Below are 18,568 nucleotides of genomic sequence, written 5' to 3' on the forward strand. Positions count from 1 at the left end.
GTGCAGTGTACGTTGCTTCTGTAGTGGCTACATATAGATGCATTTTTAATTATTGTACTCAACTATTACTATACCTAGAAAATTGCTAGTAAAGCATGACATAGTGGGAATGGTGACTTTCTGGCATTTGCATTTCAACCAGCCTTGAATATAATTTTATGAGAAAGGGTATTCATTAGCTTCCTCTTTTTTGGATATCAAAGGTCTGTGGTGAGCAATAGCAGTGTTAGAGCTTGTTCTGAGCAGTCGCCGGAGGGTTTCGTAATGATCGCATCTGACTCGTGAAGTGTGTGAGTTACTGCTGCACAAAATCTTCACTCAAGCTGTGGTGACAAAAATGACACTGCAGACTCAAGAAATAAATACATCATGCATTTTTCTCTCTGCATTTATTCTGCTTTACTATTTTTTGTTATTAAATGTTCTAATGAAAAAGTTCCTCCCTGCCTTTTTTTTTCCCACCTCTGGGTCAATATCTCTCGCTCCATTCCTTCCATTTCTCTATTTTCCTCTCTCTATTTTTAACTGTATGTAAAGCTTATGGTGAACTGTAACTTGTATGTTATTTTAAAGTACCTAAGATCAGCTTAGGTGTATCAAGGTCTGAATTCTGCTTGTAGTGAAGGGGTAATGTATCTGTATGTTAAATATAGGTTTTAAATTAATGTATAGGGGCTTTCTCAAACATAAGATGAAGTAATGTGGGTGGGTGGGTGGAACAAAGCAAAAAAAAAAAATACCTTTTTGCTAATTTAGCCAGATACTCTGGCTGATTTTCTGTTTGTCCTATTTTTACTCTTTTTTTTTGTGAGCAAATGTTCAATGATGCTAAGAGAGCACAAGAAAATTTACCCTGAACATTTATTGTCCTTTAGTGCTGATAACGTTTGGGACTGGGAGAGATGTTTGAAGACGTATTGTGATCTGATCAGAACTAACTGGATCTGGCAGCTGGATTGAAATTTGTTTTAAAAGCTGCTTAATAGTACTTCTGTTTATTTTTTGTTGAGAATAGAATGAAAACATTATGTTTCTAGCAGTTGATTTCCAGCACTCTGGAAATACACATAATGGCTGTGTATTAAGCTTTGTCTTAATACTTATTATTCCTATTTTTGATGACACTGGTATAAACCACATATCTCTCTGGTGACTCTACTCTCTTTATTGCAGGTGCTGTTGTCAGGACTGATTGGTGTTGTTTCATGGAAGAGGCCCCTTTCACTTGTGGTGAGTGACAATGTGGCTTTAATCACATTCTACAGACTTTAGATAAGTGACTAATGGATTCTGTGAAAGGAACTCCCAGTGGTTTTGGCTTTAATAAGACAATATTAATAAAGAGTGCAGATATCTACTGCCCCTTCCTTGCCATTGTTAAAGTTCTAACAATGTAATTTATGTTTGTATATGCGTGCTAATAGAGGTTAAATGAACCTATTAACACAAAACAATATTAAATTCAAATCAATCTTACTAAAAAAAGTGAGACGACTGTGTCAATAAGGATGTATTAACAGGTAAATATTGCCTTTGAAAAAGTGTGCATATATAACATAGTAATGTTAACATTTGTTAATGTAGCTAGTACTAAAGATAGTCCCAAGAAAAAGGAATATAATGGAAAGTATGAAATGGAAAGACCTGTATTAATAAGCCTAATTAGAACTTCAGATATATCTTTTGAGTATTAAGAACTAAACCAGTAATGTTTGAGCTTCTGATGCATATTTTTTTTCTTTCCCTTTCTATAATTCACTTTTCATTGTTGTTGAAGAAAGGGCAGATTGAGTTTGTATTGATTTACTGGTTGGCATTTTTACCAACAGATGAACTCTGTATGATGTAGAAAGCTGCCCAATGGCAAGATAAATGGGTCCAAAATGAGGTCAAAGTGAAGCAAATTAGTGAATCTAATGAGAGCCCATGAGAAAGGTAGCAGGCAGGTTTCTGTTTTTATTTCAGTATGTTTTATTCTACCTTATAGACTTTGTTAATAATTGTCTACCTGGTACCTGGAATGCTGCCTCTTTGCATTAAACTAAATAGAATTGTAGTGATATTACCTATTAGAAATACTTCAAAATAAGAAGTTCTCCTGACACTGAAAGAATCATGAAAGCGTATGTTTGGTACCCAAATCTCATTTCATTTTCATTTATGTTACACTTTATTGCTCACATATTACAAACCATTAAAACTAAAATAATTCCTCTGAATCGAGTGCTTGTATAACTGTGAAATCTAACTATACCTAACACTTTTCAAAATAGCTGCTCGTAAGCAACTGTAATTGCTGCTTGCATCATTGGAATAAACAATATTCATGCATCAAAAATGCTCTTCAGGCCTATGGAGGTTTGGCTGCTTTGATTCCTGAACACTTGCATATTGTAAATTCAGCCAGGCTTTCAGATTTTTGTTCATTCAATGAGCTGTAAATAGGCTGTCGTGGTCAGTACCAGTGAAGGAAATAAATATAAAAGGGAAGAAATAGTGCATGGTTGCATTAGTACTCTCAGCACAGCTTACCTTCCTCAAATCTCCTCAGGGAAATTATTTATTTCCAAGAATAAACTTACAGGTCATGAGTTCGATCCTGATTGTTTTTCTTCTGTCTTTCTCTGCTGACACTTGGTGGTGGTATAATAATCAGTTGGAGGAACAGGGACAAGGATGATGGGTTTTGCCTCTGTGTGATTAAGCTGTGCAATAGCCAGTGCTAATAGTTTTGCAGTGGCTGCATAATGTCCATTTTTCCTTGTTGAATTGTAAATGCCTTTTAGCAGTTGGAATCCACGTGTGCAGGATGACTGTTCTGATTAAGCAATTAACACTGTATAACTTTACAACGTCATAGCACAAATTACTGTAACACGCTAAGGAGTCTTATTTCTTGTGATCTGCTTATACAATATATATGCAGAATACGTATAGTTAATAATTTTTAATCTAATTTATAGTATTATAAACAACTGTATAATTGATTACAATATACGTGTCTCTCTTTTATTGCAATGTGTTACAAAATCTGGTGTTGCAGAGAGCAATAACAAAAAGAAAGATAGCTTTATCACTTGTAGCCATAAACAAAATTTTATTAAGTTAAACCATACCCCATCTGTGATGTTCTGAAAACTGGTGAAACTCTGATAGTATTTTAAGGTGCCGGTTTTCTGCATGTTTTGGATTTGTGACAAAACCAACTTTGATAACACACCAGTGTTTTGGCTATTGCTGAGCAGTACTTGCACAGTGTCAAGGCTTTCTGGTTTTCCCACTCTGCATTACTTGCTTTGTTTTTTTCCTTCCTCTTTCCTTCGCTTATTAAACTCTCTTTATCTTGACCCACAAGTCTCTTCACTTTTGCTCTTCCGGTTTTCTTCGTGTCCTGCTGCAAGCGGGAGTAAGCGAGTGAGACTCTGTGGTGCTTAGCTGCTGGCCAGGGTCAGCCCTTCATACTACTGATTCTGATTTGCTCACCACTGTATTCATACAATTTTTTTCACAGGTGCGGTGTCTTTTGTTTGCAAATGTGTTATTTTCTGCAGGCAAAAAGAGGAAGTTAAGCAGTAAACACAAATACTAGTTCATCAACCGTTGACTTCTGACTATTTTATCAGAAACGTGTGATGTAGTATTGGTATAGAAATGAGCGGGTGGTTGCATGGTTTACCACCTTGGAACCAAAGTCAAAACTGAGAATGGTTGTGTATTTACAAGACATTAACATGAGTGGTGTTTTGTATTACACATTCAGTAAAAGATTTACAAACATGTACCTACTAAGGAAATTTTGCCGTGGTATTAATATGCAGAAATTTAATTACACATAGAAGCTCTCATGCTAAAGTGTCTTTGCATAGCTTAATTATTTTGTTAGTTTTTCTGAATTTTATTGGTCATGTCACATCTCAAATACCTGCCTGTGACCACATCACATTGCAATTATGGGTCCGCAGATATAGCGGCAAAAAGGAGAGAGAGGTGACTTAGATTTGCTGGTCCCCTCTGTGTGGATTAAGGTGAGAACGCACTGAAGGTCCGTGGGTAAACAAAAACATTTATTTCATATTTAGGCTCATCAGTAAATAAATGGATAGCAGAAATACTTATTGCTTACCACATGTGGGGGATTTTATGCTTTGCGTTAATTACTAGAGAAAAAAGGAGCAAAAAGGAAGAGAGAAGAAGGAGAAGGGGATAGGGGAGGGAAAGAGAGATATCATCGGTCTGGGTTCCAGTGTTGGTCCCACCAACAGAGGGGTCTCGTGTAGGAGCACTCATCAAGAACTTCCCCAGAAGTTCCCAACCCAATGGCTCTTGCCTCCCCTTTTATGCCCACTGTTCACTACGGATTGCACCTCTGGCCAGGTGGCAGGTTAGTCTTAAGGCTGAGCTCAGAGAGTTTCGCTTCATGTTTTTTGCACCTTGTGAGTGTTTGAGACATTCCTTGGAAGGCCTCAGGGAATCTCCACCCTGTGCCCTTACAGAGTTTTTGTCTCCCGCCGTTGTCTGCACCCTTCTGAGCAAACAGTTCTTTGTTCCAGGGGTCACAAGTTAGCCTTGGTGTTAGATTGTAACAGTTTTTCTATGTTGGTCTCCTACAGGTCACCCCCTAGCCATCAGTTGCTTATCTAGCCAAAATGCTTTATACGTACACAGAATCACTATCTGTTATCAAACTAGTATTTGTATTTACTAGAGGAGACACCTAGGCAAAGGAGATCTTTAAAATGCCTATGCATTAATTTTGAACAGAATTTTCCATGTTTTTCAGATGTTTCCTCATTAAACTTTGTCTGTTTTTAAATACAAAATCTCGGAGAATTTGTAGTACTTCGGAGAAGTCTTTAGAGTCCAGTATTTGGAAATTAAGTGCAGACTCAGTCAGTACCACTGCTCCAGGTTAAAATGCTCTGTTAGAATAGAATTTATTTCCTCATGGTTTATGGACTTGTCAGAAAGTTGGGGAGAGCTTGTGTAGCACCTGGCGTTGAATTACATCATACAAAACTTTCAACTGTGCAGTGAGATGATTTTTCTGTTACAGTCTATGGTAAGTGCAAAGGAGATCAATTCAGCCTCTGAATTGAGTAGAAAGCTTCTCTGTTGCCATCTGGCATTTGGGTGATCCCAGAAAAAATATTTTTACATTTCTAACTGAAAGCTTTTAAACTAAACTGATAGGTTTAGTATTTTTTTTAAGGAACAGAAATGTGGATTTTTTCTTTAATGTCTGTGAATGTCAGTGAACACAGGACAATACTTCTTATAAATAAGTGATTTGGTTACTCACAATAGCTATTTAAAAGCATTTCCTGTGAAATCTGCATTCCAGATAGATCCATGCATCAGTGAACGTGCAAATCTGTGCATATATCTTTAGTAACTAGTCTGGGTCTAAAGGCTCAAAAATCTGGTCTGTTCATTTGTTTTTCAGGATGTTTTCTGATTTCCTTCAGCTTTAATGAAAGAGGACACTCTCTTTCTATGCATTATCCCTTCGAATGAACCATTACTTCATGCTTAATTTTTTTTTGCTAAGCAGATAGAATTTTCATCATTTAAGAAAAATAAAAGAGGAGACATCGTAAATAGCACATCAGGGACAAGGATGAACTGTTGTGCAAGGTCTCACACTGCAGTGGTAAGAATCAGTCAAATACTGAAATGACTGTTAGAAGATATTCATCGTGAGTCAGCTTGGTAATTTGTTGCAAAATGAGATTTTCTAGAAGTCCTGTGAAAGACTTGAGCTATTTTAATATCAGACTTAAATCAGTTTCTTTTTTCAATGAAAATCGATAGAAAAAGATTTATACTTGTTGTAAAAAAGAAATCAATAATAAGTACATCCATATATACACTTGCCCCACAAGATGCATGGATATGTAAAACTGGTCCAAGTGTTTCCTCACTTACTGTCTCCTATCACTAGATATTATTGCTGAGTGTAGCAGAAACAACCAAACTCCAGGAAACAGATGATACATAAAATGTGCAGAAATAATGTTTAAGTAAGTTTCCCATATTTTTCTAAGTGATGTGGGATGTGGCCATACTACTTAACCCGAGGTCCTAGAGTGGCCGAAGTAATAAGACATGTATTTTTAAATTCTGGTAAGAGAATTTACAGCTTCCTTTCAGATGAAATCTGAGTGAAATTTTTGAATTAAAGAAAAAAGTCTTTTTTTTCTGTTTTTCTTTCTTTCCCGAAGCAGAGATTCAGTTTTGGTAGATGGAATAAAGAGATAATCTATGTAGTGGTGAGACAATGTTGGCATAAATGGGTTGAGACTGTAAGAGAGAGACAAGGGGAAAGATGCACACCTGGGAGAATGGCAGAGTCTAGAGGCATCTGTCACATTGTGTGTCATTGTTGGCTTTGACACTTGTGTGATGTTGAGATGAGGTGCGGAATGTCGCTCTGCTTTAACACATCCCTTGATCACTCTGCAGTATCATTTCAGCGTGTGTAGTCTTTGAATTCATTGATCAAGATGTTCATTAGGAACCCTGCTGTTAGACAAACAGTTGTCTTTGAGGCTGAAGCATTAGTTTAAAGGTGAGCAAAACACTGGATAAAAACATCTGTGTCTTATGTACCAGAGTTTTGCAACGTTTCTGGTAAACTGGGATATGGTCGAATGCTGAGTATTGCTTGCTTTTGAAAAGAAACTCTGAAAGCCGTAATCGCTACTACTTGCAAAGCAAATCCAGTGCTGGTTCACAAATAGCTCTTCTAATATAAAGCTGTAAATTTTGCTCAGAGCTGATGTGGACTGGAGTATGAACCCAGGCTTTGAAACTGAGAGCAGAGTGTTTCTCTTTGACCTCTTTTCTCGGGCATAGTTAAGTTTTCTTTTGTCTCTTCCCTTCCTCTTCTCCCCGTCACTGAGGGCTAGTTGTTTAAAGCACTGCCATGGCTGTACTGCTTTGGTAACCAAACTAGTCAACTGTCTCTGCATGCTGCTTCAGTGTGACTGTAGTTATACCAAAAGTCTGTGAGACAGTATCTAAAAATGAGGTGAATGTACCATATTCCAGGTTACATCAATTTGAAAGCAGATTTAAAATATATTTATATTTCTGTCAAAGCTGCTTCTGTTTGTTAGTTATTCCAAGCATATTCTCAGAGTACTTAGACCTGAGTGAATTTTTTTTTTTTTTTTTTTTTTTTTTTTGGTAGTAACTTGTCTGTCCCTATTGAAAAAACAAATTTCCACCAAACCAGGCTAGTGAATATCAGATTCTGGGGCCTTGTCAGTCAGCCAGTAACTGTCATTCTTTTGTTCCTGCTCCTTCCTTGCTTCCAAGGATGTACGAACCTTTCCTACCCTGGTTCTGGTAACTGCCAGCGGTCTGTAGGAGACTGTTTGAGAGAAATACGAGTACTTGCCTTGTATCTGGCTACATCCCAGCACCCTATGTGAAACACATGGCAGAAGCTGTGGTTGTCTCTGTGACTTCTCGTGAAATTTGGGTCGCTAAGTGTTCAGATGCTCCTAGGAGGGCATTTTTAATTTACTGAATGCTGTTCTTGGACTGGATGCTTCACTGAAGAGAGCAGCTGAAGAGGAATGGGATAGAATAGGAACAGAACTACAACTGAATGGGTCTGCTTTAGGCATCCTTAGCTGCATCCTGATTGAGCCATTCCCGCAAAAGTTGGCTGTAAATCTTTCAAATTTTTTCTTTCTTCAGCTTTTGGCAGCAGTTAAAGTTTCAGTAGTAGCAAGACAGCCACAATGTTTACTCTTTCCTTTTCATTAAGGGATTTTTATGCTCTAGGTATAAATTTTAATTTCCACATACTTGAGGAAATAGCGAACTGTATGAGAAATAAATGGGGATTTCTTAGGGTTTTGTTACATAAATTACCTTGATAAATAACATAACTAGGTAAAAATTATAAATATTTTATATGGATACGCTAGATTTAGCAACTAGCTTTGACTGTACTTGTACTAGTTTTTGTGGTTTTGTTTTTCTGTAAAGATTTGAGTGATCAGATTTTACTGGAGCGCTTCTCAGAAAGTAGATTTCAAAGATATTTGTAAAAGATGAATGGAATTTGAGATGTGCATATACAGGAAGGTGCCCTAGTGATGTTTGTGCAGTTATTCAGAAAATAGAAGTTATCTGATCAACCACACTTGTACAATCCAGCTTGAACTTTGATATTTGTGATCAGTCTGTAGAAATTAATAGCATACAGTATTTTATTTACTGTGCATTAACATAAATGATGTTTTCTCTAAAACTCTGACAGTGCAGTTAAGCTTAATTTTATTCTTAGGTAAAAGTGCTACAACATCTGGATGCTGTTTTGGGCTTTTTCTGATGTTTTTCTGAATAACTTTGGGTGGCTAGAAAGTAGCCTGGCAAATGTGGTGAGCTTTCCCATCTGAATCTTCTTCGTATATGTTTGTGCCTTAAATCTGAGGCTTTTGAAGGTTTTGTTTTGTTTTCTTTCTAGAATGGACCTTTTCTGAATATTTATTAGTTTGAGACACTGTTATTGACTCGTTTCCTCTTATTTAAGTTATCAGTCTTGCATTTCTGCAGTCTTCCTCTCTGTCACCAAATGTAAGTCTTGTGCTTTAGTGCAACTTTTAGTTGCCAAAAAGAAGAGCTTTTACATGTGTGCGCACGTGTGTGTGTGAAGTGGGGAGGTCAGAGGTTGGCCGGAGTTTCTACCTGTGTCCTCTGCCCTGAGAGGTGTTTTCCCAGTGGATGAGCTGCTGGTTTAGGCCACGAATTAATGTCTCTTCTTGGACGAAGTGGGGGATTCAGAAAGTGTGGTCTTCAAAGTTTGCAGTTAGAGTGTGTGTGAACTCTGTTTACATTCATGTCCCAAGTTGCTTTTTGCATGTAGATTAACATAAACGTTTAGATATTAACAATGTGCTGTCTCACCTATTGCTTTGGTTGATTTTTTTTTTTCTAAGACCGTGGATTCCCTCCTTCTCTACTATATTGTAACAACTGACAGAAAAACCTAGCCCCAGTGCCATTTTATTAGAATATCCCTGACAGAAGAGGAAGAGGGAAAAAAATGGAGAATGACCCAGTGAATTTGTGAACTGGGAGAGAAAGAAATGACACTTGAGATGAAAAAAGAGGAATTGAATCAAAGATATCTTATAAAGCGGGAGAAAAGGTGTCACAGAATGAAGCATCTCTTTACAATGAACGTTCTATGTCCCCTTTTACAGCCTCACACTTCTTACAGCTTTTTCTTGCCTGGGTCTGTCTGTCTGCATCTGTGTGTTACCCATTCTACAGAGGCTGCCTGTTCCTGGGCCCAGCTGCCACCTGCTGTCACCCGTGTCAGAATCTAGACTTTTCTGTTGAGCATCCATCTGCTAATTAGTTATCCCCGGTGGCAAAATTTTAAAAGACCACAAGCAGCTTTTCCTGAAAAGCAGACAAAGCCTGCTGGAGCATAACACTTGCCCCCTCCTAAACAAGCACATCTTAATCGCCGTTAAACAGACCCTCCTACTCCTCGTCTGCTCCCATTGCATCCTGTTGCCATGGCAGCAGGTAATGCTAGCACAGTGCCGTGCAATAGGGTACTGTCACAGTTCCCGTATCGTTGCTGCTGCTTATAATGAAGAGTATGGTATAGGTGCTACATTTGCCTCTCTTCAGTCCATCAGTGATTCCCCTGTTTTTACATGCTTTCTAAATATATCTGCTAATGGTTCTTCCATCTCATTTGCTCCTTCTTTTAGAAATGTAGGCTGCATCCCATCTGGTCCTGGAGTTTTTGGCAGCCTTTGCACAGTCTAATTTCTTCAGCTCTTTCTTGGTCTAAGTCTGGTTTCCTTCAGCATTTCTTCTTCCTCCTTGCTAAATTAATCTGACATCCATCTCATTTTCTTTGTAAGCACTGAGGAAAATAAATTATTTTTGTTGAGGAATGTCTATCTTTCATTAAAATACTTAGTTCTTTAGAATTCTGCAGTCATCTTTATTGCTCACTTTTTTTTTTATATGCTGGAAACGTCACGTTATTTACCTTTGCTTCTGTAAGTAACTTTCCTTTCAGTCTTGCATAATTTGTGAAATCTGTGAAAATTTTTTGACATTATGATTATTAAAGTCTTAATTTTACCATGTGTAGCTTCTGACCATAAAGCCATAAGGAATGAAAGAGTTAACTACCCTTAAACCCTGAGAGTTGGATATGGCTTTATATTTTAGGTACAACTATGGCTAAATGCATTTTACAAGATGAATATGAAATGTTTAACTATATCAGCACAAGAAAATTTGAGGCATTTCAAAGACTAAATGCAAATATAGAAATGTTAAAAGGCTAAAAAATGAGTCACTCATTTTACAAAATTATACCTTCATAAAAAGGAACAGATCTAATTGTTAATATGTATTTTGTAAAACATTTGAGATGTGCAGCAAGAGGACATTGTTTGCTTTCTTGAGTGATATTTCATAAAAGTGCAATCAGACATGTCAAGTGGAGAAAACTGCTGAGGGAAAGCAAGCCCCTAATTCTTCAAGTAGAGTAAATGTTAAATGTAAGGTACTTTAAATATGTTTTTACTCTTGGTATTATGGCAAGTAAAACCCTGCACGTGCCTTTTTTTTTTGCATATGAATGATAGTGACCAAAAAAAAGGATATTACCACAAGAACAAACCTATTCACATCATAGAGAAAAGGAGTTTGTGACAGTTAGTAGGAAATGTGAAATGTTTGAGGGACTCAGAAGGCGAAAACGAAACCTGTAGAGGGAGAGATGAGTGGGGGTTTTGGTGTGGGTTGGTTGGTTTATTTTTTTAAATACGATTAATAATTTGATGCTGAGTATTCAAAAATGAAGTTTCAGTTCCAGCAGTTTCATTAACAGCTGTAGAGGTTTCTAAAAGTAATACAAAGTAGTAAGACAATTCATTACACTGTATTAGAAATTGTGTGGAGGTGATGGAGAGATAAATTATTATATTTTTAGTTTTCAGATTACAAAAATGAAATATCAACCTTTGAACCCTGATAGTTGACATAGTCTCAAGAATTTTGGAAGCACTGAAGGGTTTCTAAAGTCAAAAGAAGCCAGATATGAGCTTTGGGAGTAAAGGAGTCAATGTTTTAAAATTGTAAATAAATACATTGAACAAAATAAGTGCAAAACCAACTTCTTGTAATAATTTTTCACATTTCTACTAGTTTTGACATCTCTGCCTTGTAGAATACCAATATGAAAGTGATTACACGCAGTGTAATGTAGAAGCAGATTGATAATAGAAGCAAAAGCGATTTTGCTATCCGTGATTCATTTCCTACTGAATTCCTACAGCTACTAGATTCAGGTTTCCACTGAACTCAATTGATCCCTGTTTTTTATGGTTTGTTTTAAACTGACACCTTAAAATGACCTAGCAGACTTACCTGGATCTCAGCTTGAGAAAACTCATGTTTATGGTTCAGCATTTTAGTTGCTCATATGCTGCAATATCTATTTTTCAAAAGCTTTGGGTAGAAAAGCTGCACAAATCTATAATAATGCAAACAGGAATTGAGCGCGGTCAGTTGCATGCTGTGCTTTCCGTTTCTACACCAGAAGATAATACGGTTTTAGAGGTGGAACTGTATAGTTTGTCTCTAGGTATGAGTTGAACACTGTCTGAAACAGAAAAAAGGTTTTCTGCATTTTGTCGTATTTTATATTTTATTGGGAGTTTCACTCAAAAGGATCTGTTCAAATTTCTTCATTGTTGTCATAATACTCTTTCATATTAGGAAAGGAAAAGACTGCTAATATCGGTGTAACTATTCAAAAGTAGAAGTGCAAATCATTTTAACACTTTTTAAAATATGGGATCTAATGTAGTATTAGATAGAACCAGGTGGTGATTAGTTTTCTTCCATATAGTAGATTTTATATAGCCATGAGCAGCAGTAATAATAATTTATCCAAATCTATGTCGTAAGATGCTTAGTTCTAAATGGCATGTATCCATTTTATGCTCAGGAAAAGAGACAGTACATCCTAATATCCAAGGAAACATGGCAAACAAAAATTTTTAATTTAGTTTCTCCTAAATGTTTTTGTTTTCAAATGTTTTATGGTTACATAGAAATTTTCTACTAAATGTGTGACTTTTATTCACCGGAAGTAAAGAATCGTACCTCTTCAGTGGGCAGGAGGGAGGAAGGATAAGCTAAAAAGCACTGCAAACTCTATCAAGGAAACAAAAAAAACAGCTGCCACCCCCAAAAAAAGTTGTCATTTTCTGAACTGGCCAGACTTTAAGTTTGATATAGCCATGCTCTTCAGGGCAGTGCTGTATGTGATCAAATAGAGCCACCTCCAAAAAGGACCGGGAAGGAGAAGGACGTCTTTTCTGTTCAAAGACAGTAAGCAATGAAAATTGTCCCCTCAGAGTATTCCAGAGCCTTGAACTGCTTCTGAGTGTGGCAGCAAAACACAAATTGACCATCGCCTCTGAGATGTGGCAATAGTGGCTTTATTCTACAGAGTCCCAAAATCCTTTCGCTCCTGTGATTTCTGTTCCCAGTGAGGTAGGGAAATGGACATGGGCAGCAGTCAGAAGCAGTCTCTTTGCTTTTTTTTAACCTGTGATTTTACAGGTGTTCTCTCTTTGCTGATTTCCGTAGCATTACAGTATTAAAAGCTGATTAAGAGAAAAAGCAATTGAGGTTGTTTTGACTTATTTTGATCTCTCTTCAGCTGCTGTGTTTGGTCATCAGCCTAGCTTGTTTATTAATACTGTTATCATGTTTGGTCTTCTTAAAGAGCAATGTAATTAAAAAGTCGATTTGCTGACATTTTTATTTCCGTTTGAGTTGAAGATGGATTAGGAGATCTCATTTCTTTTAATTTGGCATTTTTAATGAAAATTCAGCCTATCAGAATAATTCAGTGGCTTTATTCTGTTTGAGGAGACCAGCAGTTTAGGGTAGTAAAAGTGACCACAGCATAGACACATTTCTGAGTGTACTTCGATGTACAGAGATAAGCGTATCATGAAGTTACCAATCTCTGTCTCTGTGTTTTACCATATGATTTCAAAAAAAGCATAATTGTTGTATCCACTACAAAAATTTTCCAAAGCTATGAAGCTGTACTCTGTCTGCTTGTTTTGCGTTCATATTATAATCTGTATAGTCATATAAGTAATTTATATACATAGGGATTTGCTTTTTAATAGAAACGAGTGACAGCTGCCAGCAATCGACACTGAAAATGCTTCTGTGCTGTTGAGATAACTTAGCAGTTGTGGCTTGCTGACCTTGCTTACCTGAAGGAACCCTTCTTCCTTAATGACCAAAGTGAAAGTTTCCTGGTGTGATAGCTTTCAGAGAGACCACCCAGTTGTTCATTAGTAAGAATAATTGCACATGAGATGTCGTTATTAATATTTTGAGAAAGACATGCAAAATGTCTGTGTATCTGACCTTTACAGTCCGCTTCTCTGTAATTGTGCTAGTGCTAGGAAGGGCTGCTTGCGTAGCCTTTTGATGCTTGTCCTTGTCAGCAGGACAACATGGACTTTTATTTCCTCAGGGTATTCTGCTACAAATGTTATGGAAGGTTAATTTATACAGAGTAGCATTTCACCAACACTTCCACGGAGGTGACTCCTTCCAGCAATGTGACACTTGCAATAAGTAATATATTGTATATATGGATGACCCTATTAATGCAGCTGCTATGGAAGTATAAATTCAGTCTTACATAGATTTGTTTTAAAGTTACTAGACTACTTACACTTTTTAAAAAATGTATAAATTTCTATTTACTGATTTAGCTGGCTGTTTTTTTCAATATGGATTGTTTTGTTATATACAAAACTGATTTAGAAATATGTCTTCTTTCCTAACCTAACCATGTTCTGATATTGTCATGGAACATTTTTGAGAAATAGAGTTTTATTCAGTAATCTAAAAAAGTTTCAATTTTTACTTCCTCAGAGAATACGTTGGAAGGAAAATTAAGCTGGTATGACTGAAATAGTTGCAAGTTCTAAATCTGGCTTACGTGATCACAGTTCTATTCAGAAAGCATTTGTTTGAAGTGCTCATGATCACACTGGATATAAACTCTGCTTTTTCCACCTGATTGTAGAGCTGGAGCAGTCATTTCGAAGCATTGACAACTTTTTGAGTGGTATTAAAATAAATTAGTGCTGTTTGATTTCTTTCTCTATCAAAATAATATTTTAAATTAGATTTCATACATATGGATTTTTTTATTTAGGAAAGCTATCATGTATAAATGGAAATACTAGTGATAAAAATTAGACAATATATATGACTATATAAAAAAATTTTTCCATCAAAATGACTTCCATTGACTGCCTGCACATATAGTAAAGATTACCTGATTAATTTTGTTGTGGTATTAACTGCAGAACATTGAAAGATAATTTTGAGTGCTTATTTTCGTGTAGCAAACTTTGTATGAGGTTTTGTAGTGTTCCAACTGTTACTCGCCCTTTTAATAGACTATTTGACAAACCTCAAACTTGTTCTCCGCTATGAAAATAATTACTAGCAACGTTTGCTTTGTTAAAATTGCTATTGGAAGTCTGTTCCATTACTGAAATACTTCAAGAGAGAGCTTGAATTCTATCTGCAAAAAAGCAAAGCTCCCCTTCTTGTTCCTCTTATATAGCAGTAGCCTGTAGACCACTGATGTTAAGATAAGTATAAAATGCACTTTTAAAATGGGTCAATGTGAAAAGAACTATGTCATATTGTCTGGTTTAAATATATTTTAGCAGTATAGTACAATATATTGTATATACTATATGTATTATGTAATCATGTAATTTATATTTTACAATATAATTTGTTGGTTTATACTTATGTATGTCTATATATTTGTGTATTTATTGGAAGCCTTGAAAGTTTGGAAAGTTTGTAGTGAGGGTCAACATGCAGAATCTTGGAGAATTTGATGGTACTGATTTCAGCGTGTAAACGTTGCGGGGGCAAAGGGATGTGTTTGTCACTCATGGAATAGATTGACACAATTAAACGCATTATAGGCTCAAGGCTCCTAGCAGACACACGAGATCTATCCATTTCAGAACCTTTGGTGCAAAGGTCTTGAAAGCAAATGGTAAAAGTTTCAGTACGAATTTGCACAGAGTGGTGGTAGTGCCTTTGCCTGATAGGTGTTCATCCTCGCATGGCAAAGCAGTGCTGAGAGCATGAGGCTTGCTTTTGGAAAGGATCTTGTTGCAGTGTGGCTGCAAAATCCTTTTCCTTTTTGCTTTGTCAGAATTTCTTCAGTTGTCGCTGCAATCAGCACCTTAGCAAAGAACGGAAAAGCAGAAGCAAGCATGCCTTAAACCTGCAAGTTAACTTCTGGTGCTGCTCACTGGGGTGGAGGAGAAGGCAGAGGGGACGAGAGGAATGGATTATTGTTAGGGCCTGAAAAGGGTTTGAAACAGGCTGAAAAGTTTTTTACATATCAAAATTAATTACTGCAGATCTAGATCTAGAACTGATTGCTGCCCAGCGAAGAATGCTAGGAAGATGATATAACCTGCAGAGCAACTAATAAAACTATCTGTTTGGACTAAGCTTTTCATTTCGTGCTGAGAGCACGAGGGCTTTATTACTAAATCAGGTCCTCGTTATACTTTCCTAAAAAATATTTTAAAAACCTGTAAATTGACACTGCTGCAATATAGCATTGCAGAAATAACAAACATGTATTGTCGTATGTAGAATATGACAATGTTAAACTCACTGTTGTGTTGCAGTTCTTCAATCTGATCACACTTGAGGGTGTAATTTGTATGGCCATTAGAACTTTCACCTATTCGAATTGCCTTTACTGACAGGGAATTTCTTGGAGGTATTGAATGGAATACTCTTATTATGAAATATTAGAGGAGATTTGTTTTGAAATAAATAGATCTTTCCCTTTATCTGTCGCTCTGTACTTGTGTGTACAGAGACAAGGTCGCATTTTTGATTCCAGGGTTCTTCAAAAGTCTGGAAAGCAACTACCAAATCCCTAACTTTATTGTTATTATTGTTATTTACTGCACAGTAATATAGGCAGAAACGAAACTACTACTTCTGGTCTTTGAATACATGCTGTTTGTGATGCAAATCCTACTGGAAACATACAGTGCCCCTTGCTGTTCACTGTGCTCTTGTCAACAGCTTTCAGATAATTATTTTGAAGATATGACTTACTGACTCTTGGTCAAAGCTGATTGCTACTCTAACAATAAATAAGACAGTAGGAGAGAGACATAATTTTTTCTTGTAAATTAAAACCAGTAGCATTTATTGTGATCTCAAGTGGCATATTTTTTGAAGTTCTAGTTAGGATTTTCCACAGAAAATTTTTATAAAGAAATATAGAAATGAAGATATGACCAACTAGTAACAAATTAATTAAATTACCGGATCTATTTGAATGAAAACAAGTTAATAGGACTGTAACATAGTCAATAAAATCACGTACACCAAGTTTAATTTTAGAAATTTTAATCTGAAATATTTAGCTCTGAAATTAGAAATAGTTGCATGTAATTTAATATTTGTACTTAGGTTTCAGCTTTCTCTTAAAAAGTTAAATAGCCTCATTAGACCTAGTCAAAAATAATTTTATCTGGAGGAAATGTAGTTTAATTTAATAATAACTGGAATTGAATGGTTCGATATATTTGAGAATAAAACAGAACATAATTTATGGTTCTTCACATAAAAACATTAAAATCTTTAACCTGATGCTGTGCCACACAGCAGGGAATATTTTTGCCTGTTTAATACAGAACATTGCTTCAGACCTAGAGAAAATATTTTTGTTCAAACCTTTATTTTAATTTAGGCAAAAGACATAGAATGATGAATTAAACAGATCTGAAATACCAACACTTTTTCATTACCAGTCTCTTCTTAGCAAGTGTTGACAAATAGTTTTGAAAGTGATATAATTGATTCATGAAACAAAATAGTCTCTCTTATGAGGCAAATAATGGGAAGCTAAATTTTATCGTTTCTCTTGTTTCTCGTGCCCTTGCAAGCCATTGGTCAACAGTGTCGGTTTGATGGCCATTTCTGTGTAGGAAGTTTTTAAAATGGGCTCATTTTAAAATTATGTATGAGTTATCTATTTAATTCTGTAATCTGTAATTAAAAGAAGTTTGAGTTTTATCTTCTGATATTTTTGTGTTGTATACTTTATAGCTGAATAAATTACAAAGGCGATGGGATCAATAAAATCAGGTACTATGACATCTTAAAATAATAGGCCAAAGAACTTTGATCATGAACTGTAAAACTTCCTTTGGAGTTGTGGCATATAGTCCAACATTTTTTATTTTTTTAAAAAATATTTCAAGAAAGGCTATCTGATGTTGCCTTTGTGATGAACACTTCATTACAGATACAGTATTCCAATGGTTAATATATCTTAATAAAAATCAATAGCTTAGTCTAGTTTTGACTTCCCACTGTTACTAGCTGCTTCTGCTTTTTTTTTTTTTTTTTTTTCCCTAATTGAAGAGTGGCATTTTGTTTTTTGTTCATGGTAGGACCTTGTGCTGGCCAGGAATTTGAGGTAGAGCTGTCTAGGCATTCTCCTATAATGAATTGGGTAGAGAAGATCAATATGCTTTTAAAACCAGTTTTTCTTCAAATATAAACCATGATAGTTACCTTTTATAATGGAATTAGAGAAAAGAGGATATAAATTTTTGAAGAGTCTTTATAGGAATCTTCTCAGAATCCAGGTAGCTTTGTGGGGAATCCTTGCTTTCCTCAATTTTCTGAGTGGCAGCACACTGCTCTGTTTGTCAGGTTAGCATCGTTCCTTCTGTCCTCTGTGCAGCCTGGTTGCTACTGCCTGCTCTGCCTGCTCCTTGCGCTCTGCTCCCTGCAGAGACCCTCTGGCCCAGATCTTGCAGTTGGAGCAATCTTCCCTGCCTTGAGCTTTCTCTTACTGGGCAACTGGTCTTACTCATCTGGGACAGGCTCTGCTTAACACAGGTGCTGCTTAATGCGCATAGCACCATGCTGAACAGAAGTAAGAGTCACTGTCCATCAAGTCTTTTAGTCTATGGATTCTGTGATTTAAGAGATTTTTATGTGGGTTTTTTTTCCATCTTAGATTTCTGATTACAGAAGCAGATAAAATTTGAGTGTACTTAGTCTGAACTCTTTTTTCCTGGATGAATGATTTGAGAATACGGAAAAAATGGGGTCGGATATATTGAAATATGTAAATATCCGTTAGGTCACTAAGATAAAAATAATAGTAAATTATAATAGTGTATTAATCATAATAGTAACAACAATAAAATGTAATTACTACTTCTTGATTTGATGAGAAGTGATCCTGTATTCTTAGGGTTATATGTTAATAAATTTTTGATTTTCTATAGAGATTTTAAAGGGACTATTGGAAGAGAGTATATATACAGACTATTAGTTGTTACTCAGTATGACATCTTAAAATGTCATCCTACTTCTGATTAGAGGTGTGATTATTTAGTAAAATAGTCAAGAAGACATGTTAGTCTGAAATAAGGAGAGGGATGAATGT

The 18,568-nt window shown here is 36.1% G+C and overlaps 1 protein-coding gene across 4 annotated transcripts in view; it reads left to right on the plus strand.

Moving 5' to 3' along the window:
* Positions 1–18,568, plus strand: part of ENTREP2 (endosomal transmembrane epsin interactor 2) — a 126,896-nt gene that overhangs the window by 55,353 nt on the left and 52,975 nt on the right. For all 4 annotated transcript variants that reach the window (XM_086620457.1, XM_086620458.1, XM_086620460.1 and 1 more), the window contains exon 2: positions 1,174–1,230. In XM_086620457.1, the coding sequence (XP_086476583.1) occupies positions 1,174–1,230 (57 nt within the window). The remainder of the gene's footprint in view (positions 1–1,173; positions 1,231–18,568) is intronic.

The sequence above is a fragment of the Tauraco erythrolophus genome, chromosome 14 (genome assembly GCF_009769465.1).
Source record: "Tauraco erythrolophus isolate bTauEry1 chromosome 14, bTauEry1.pri, whole genome shotgun sequence".
Classification (NCBI taxonomy): Eukaryota; Metazoa; Chordata; class Aves; order Musophagiformes; family Musophagidae; genus Tauraco; species Tauraco erythrolophus.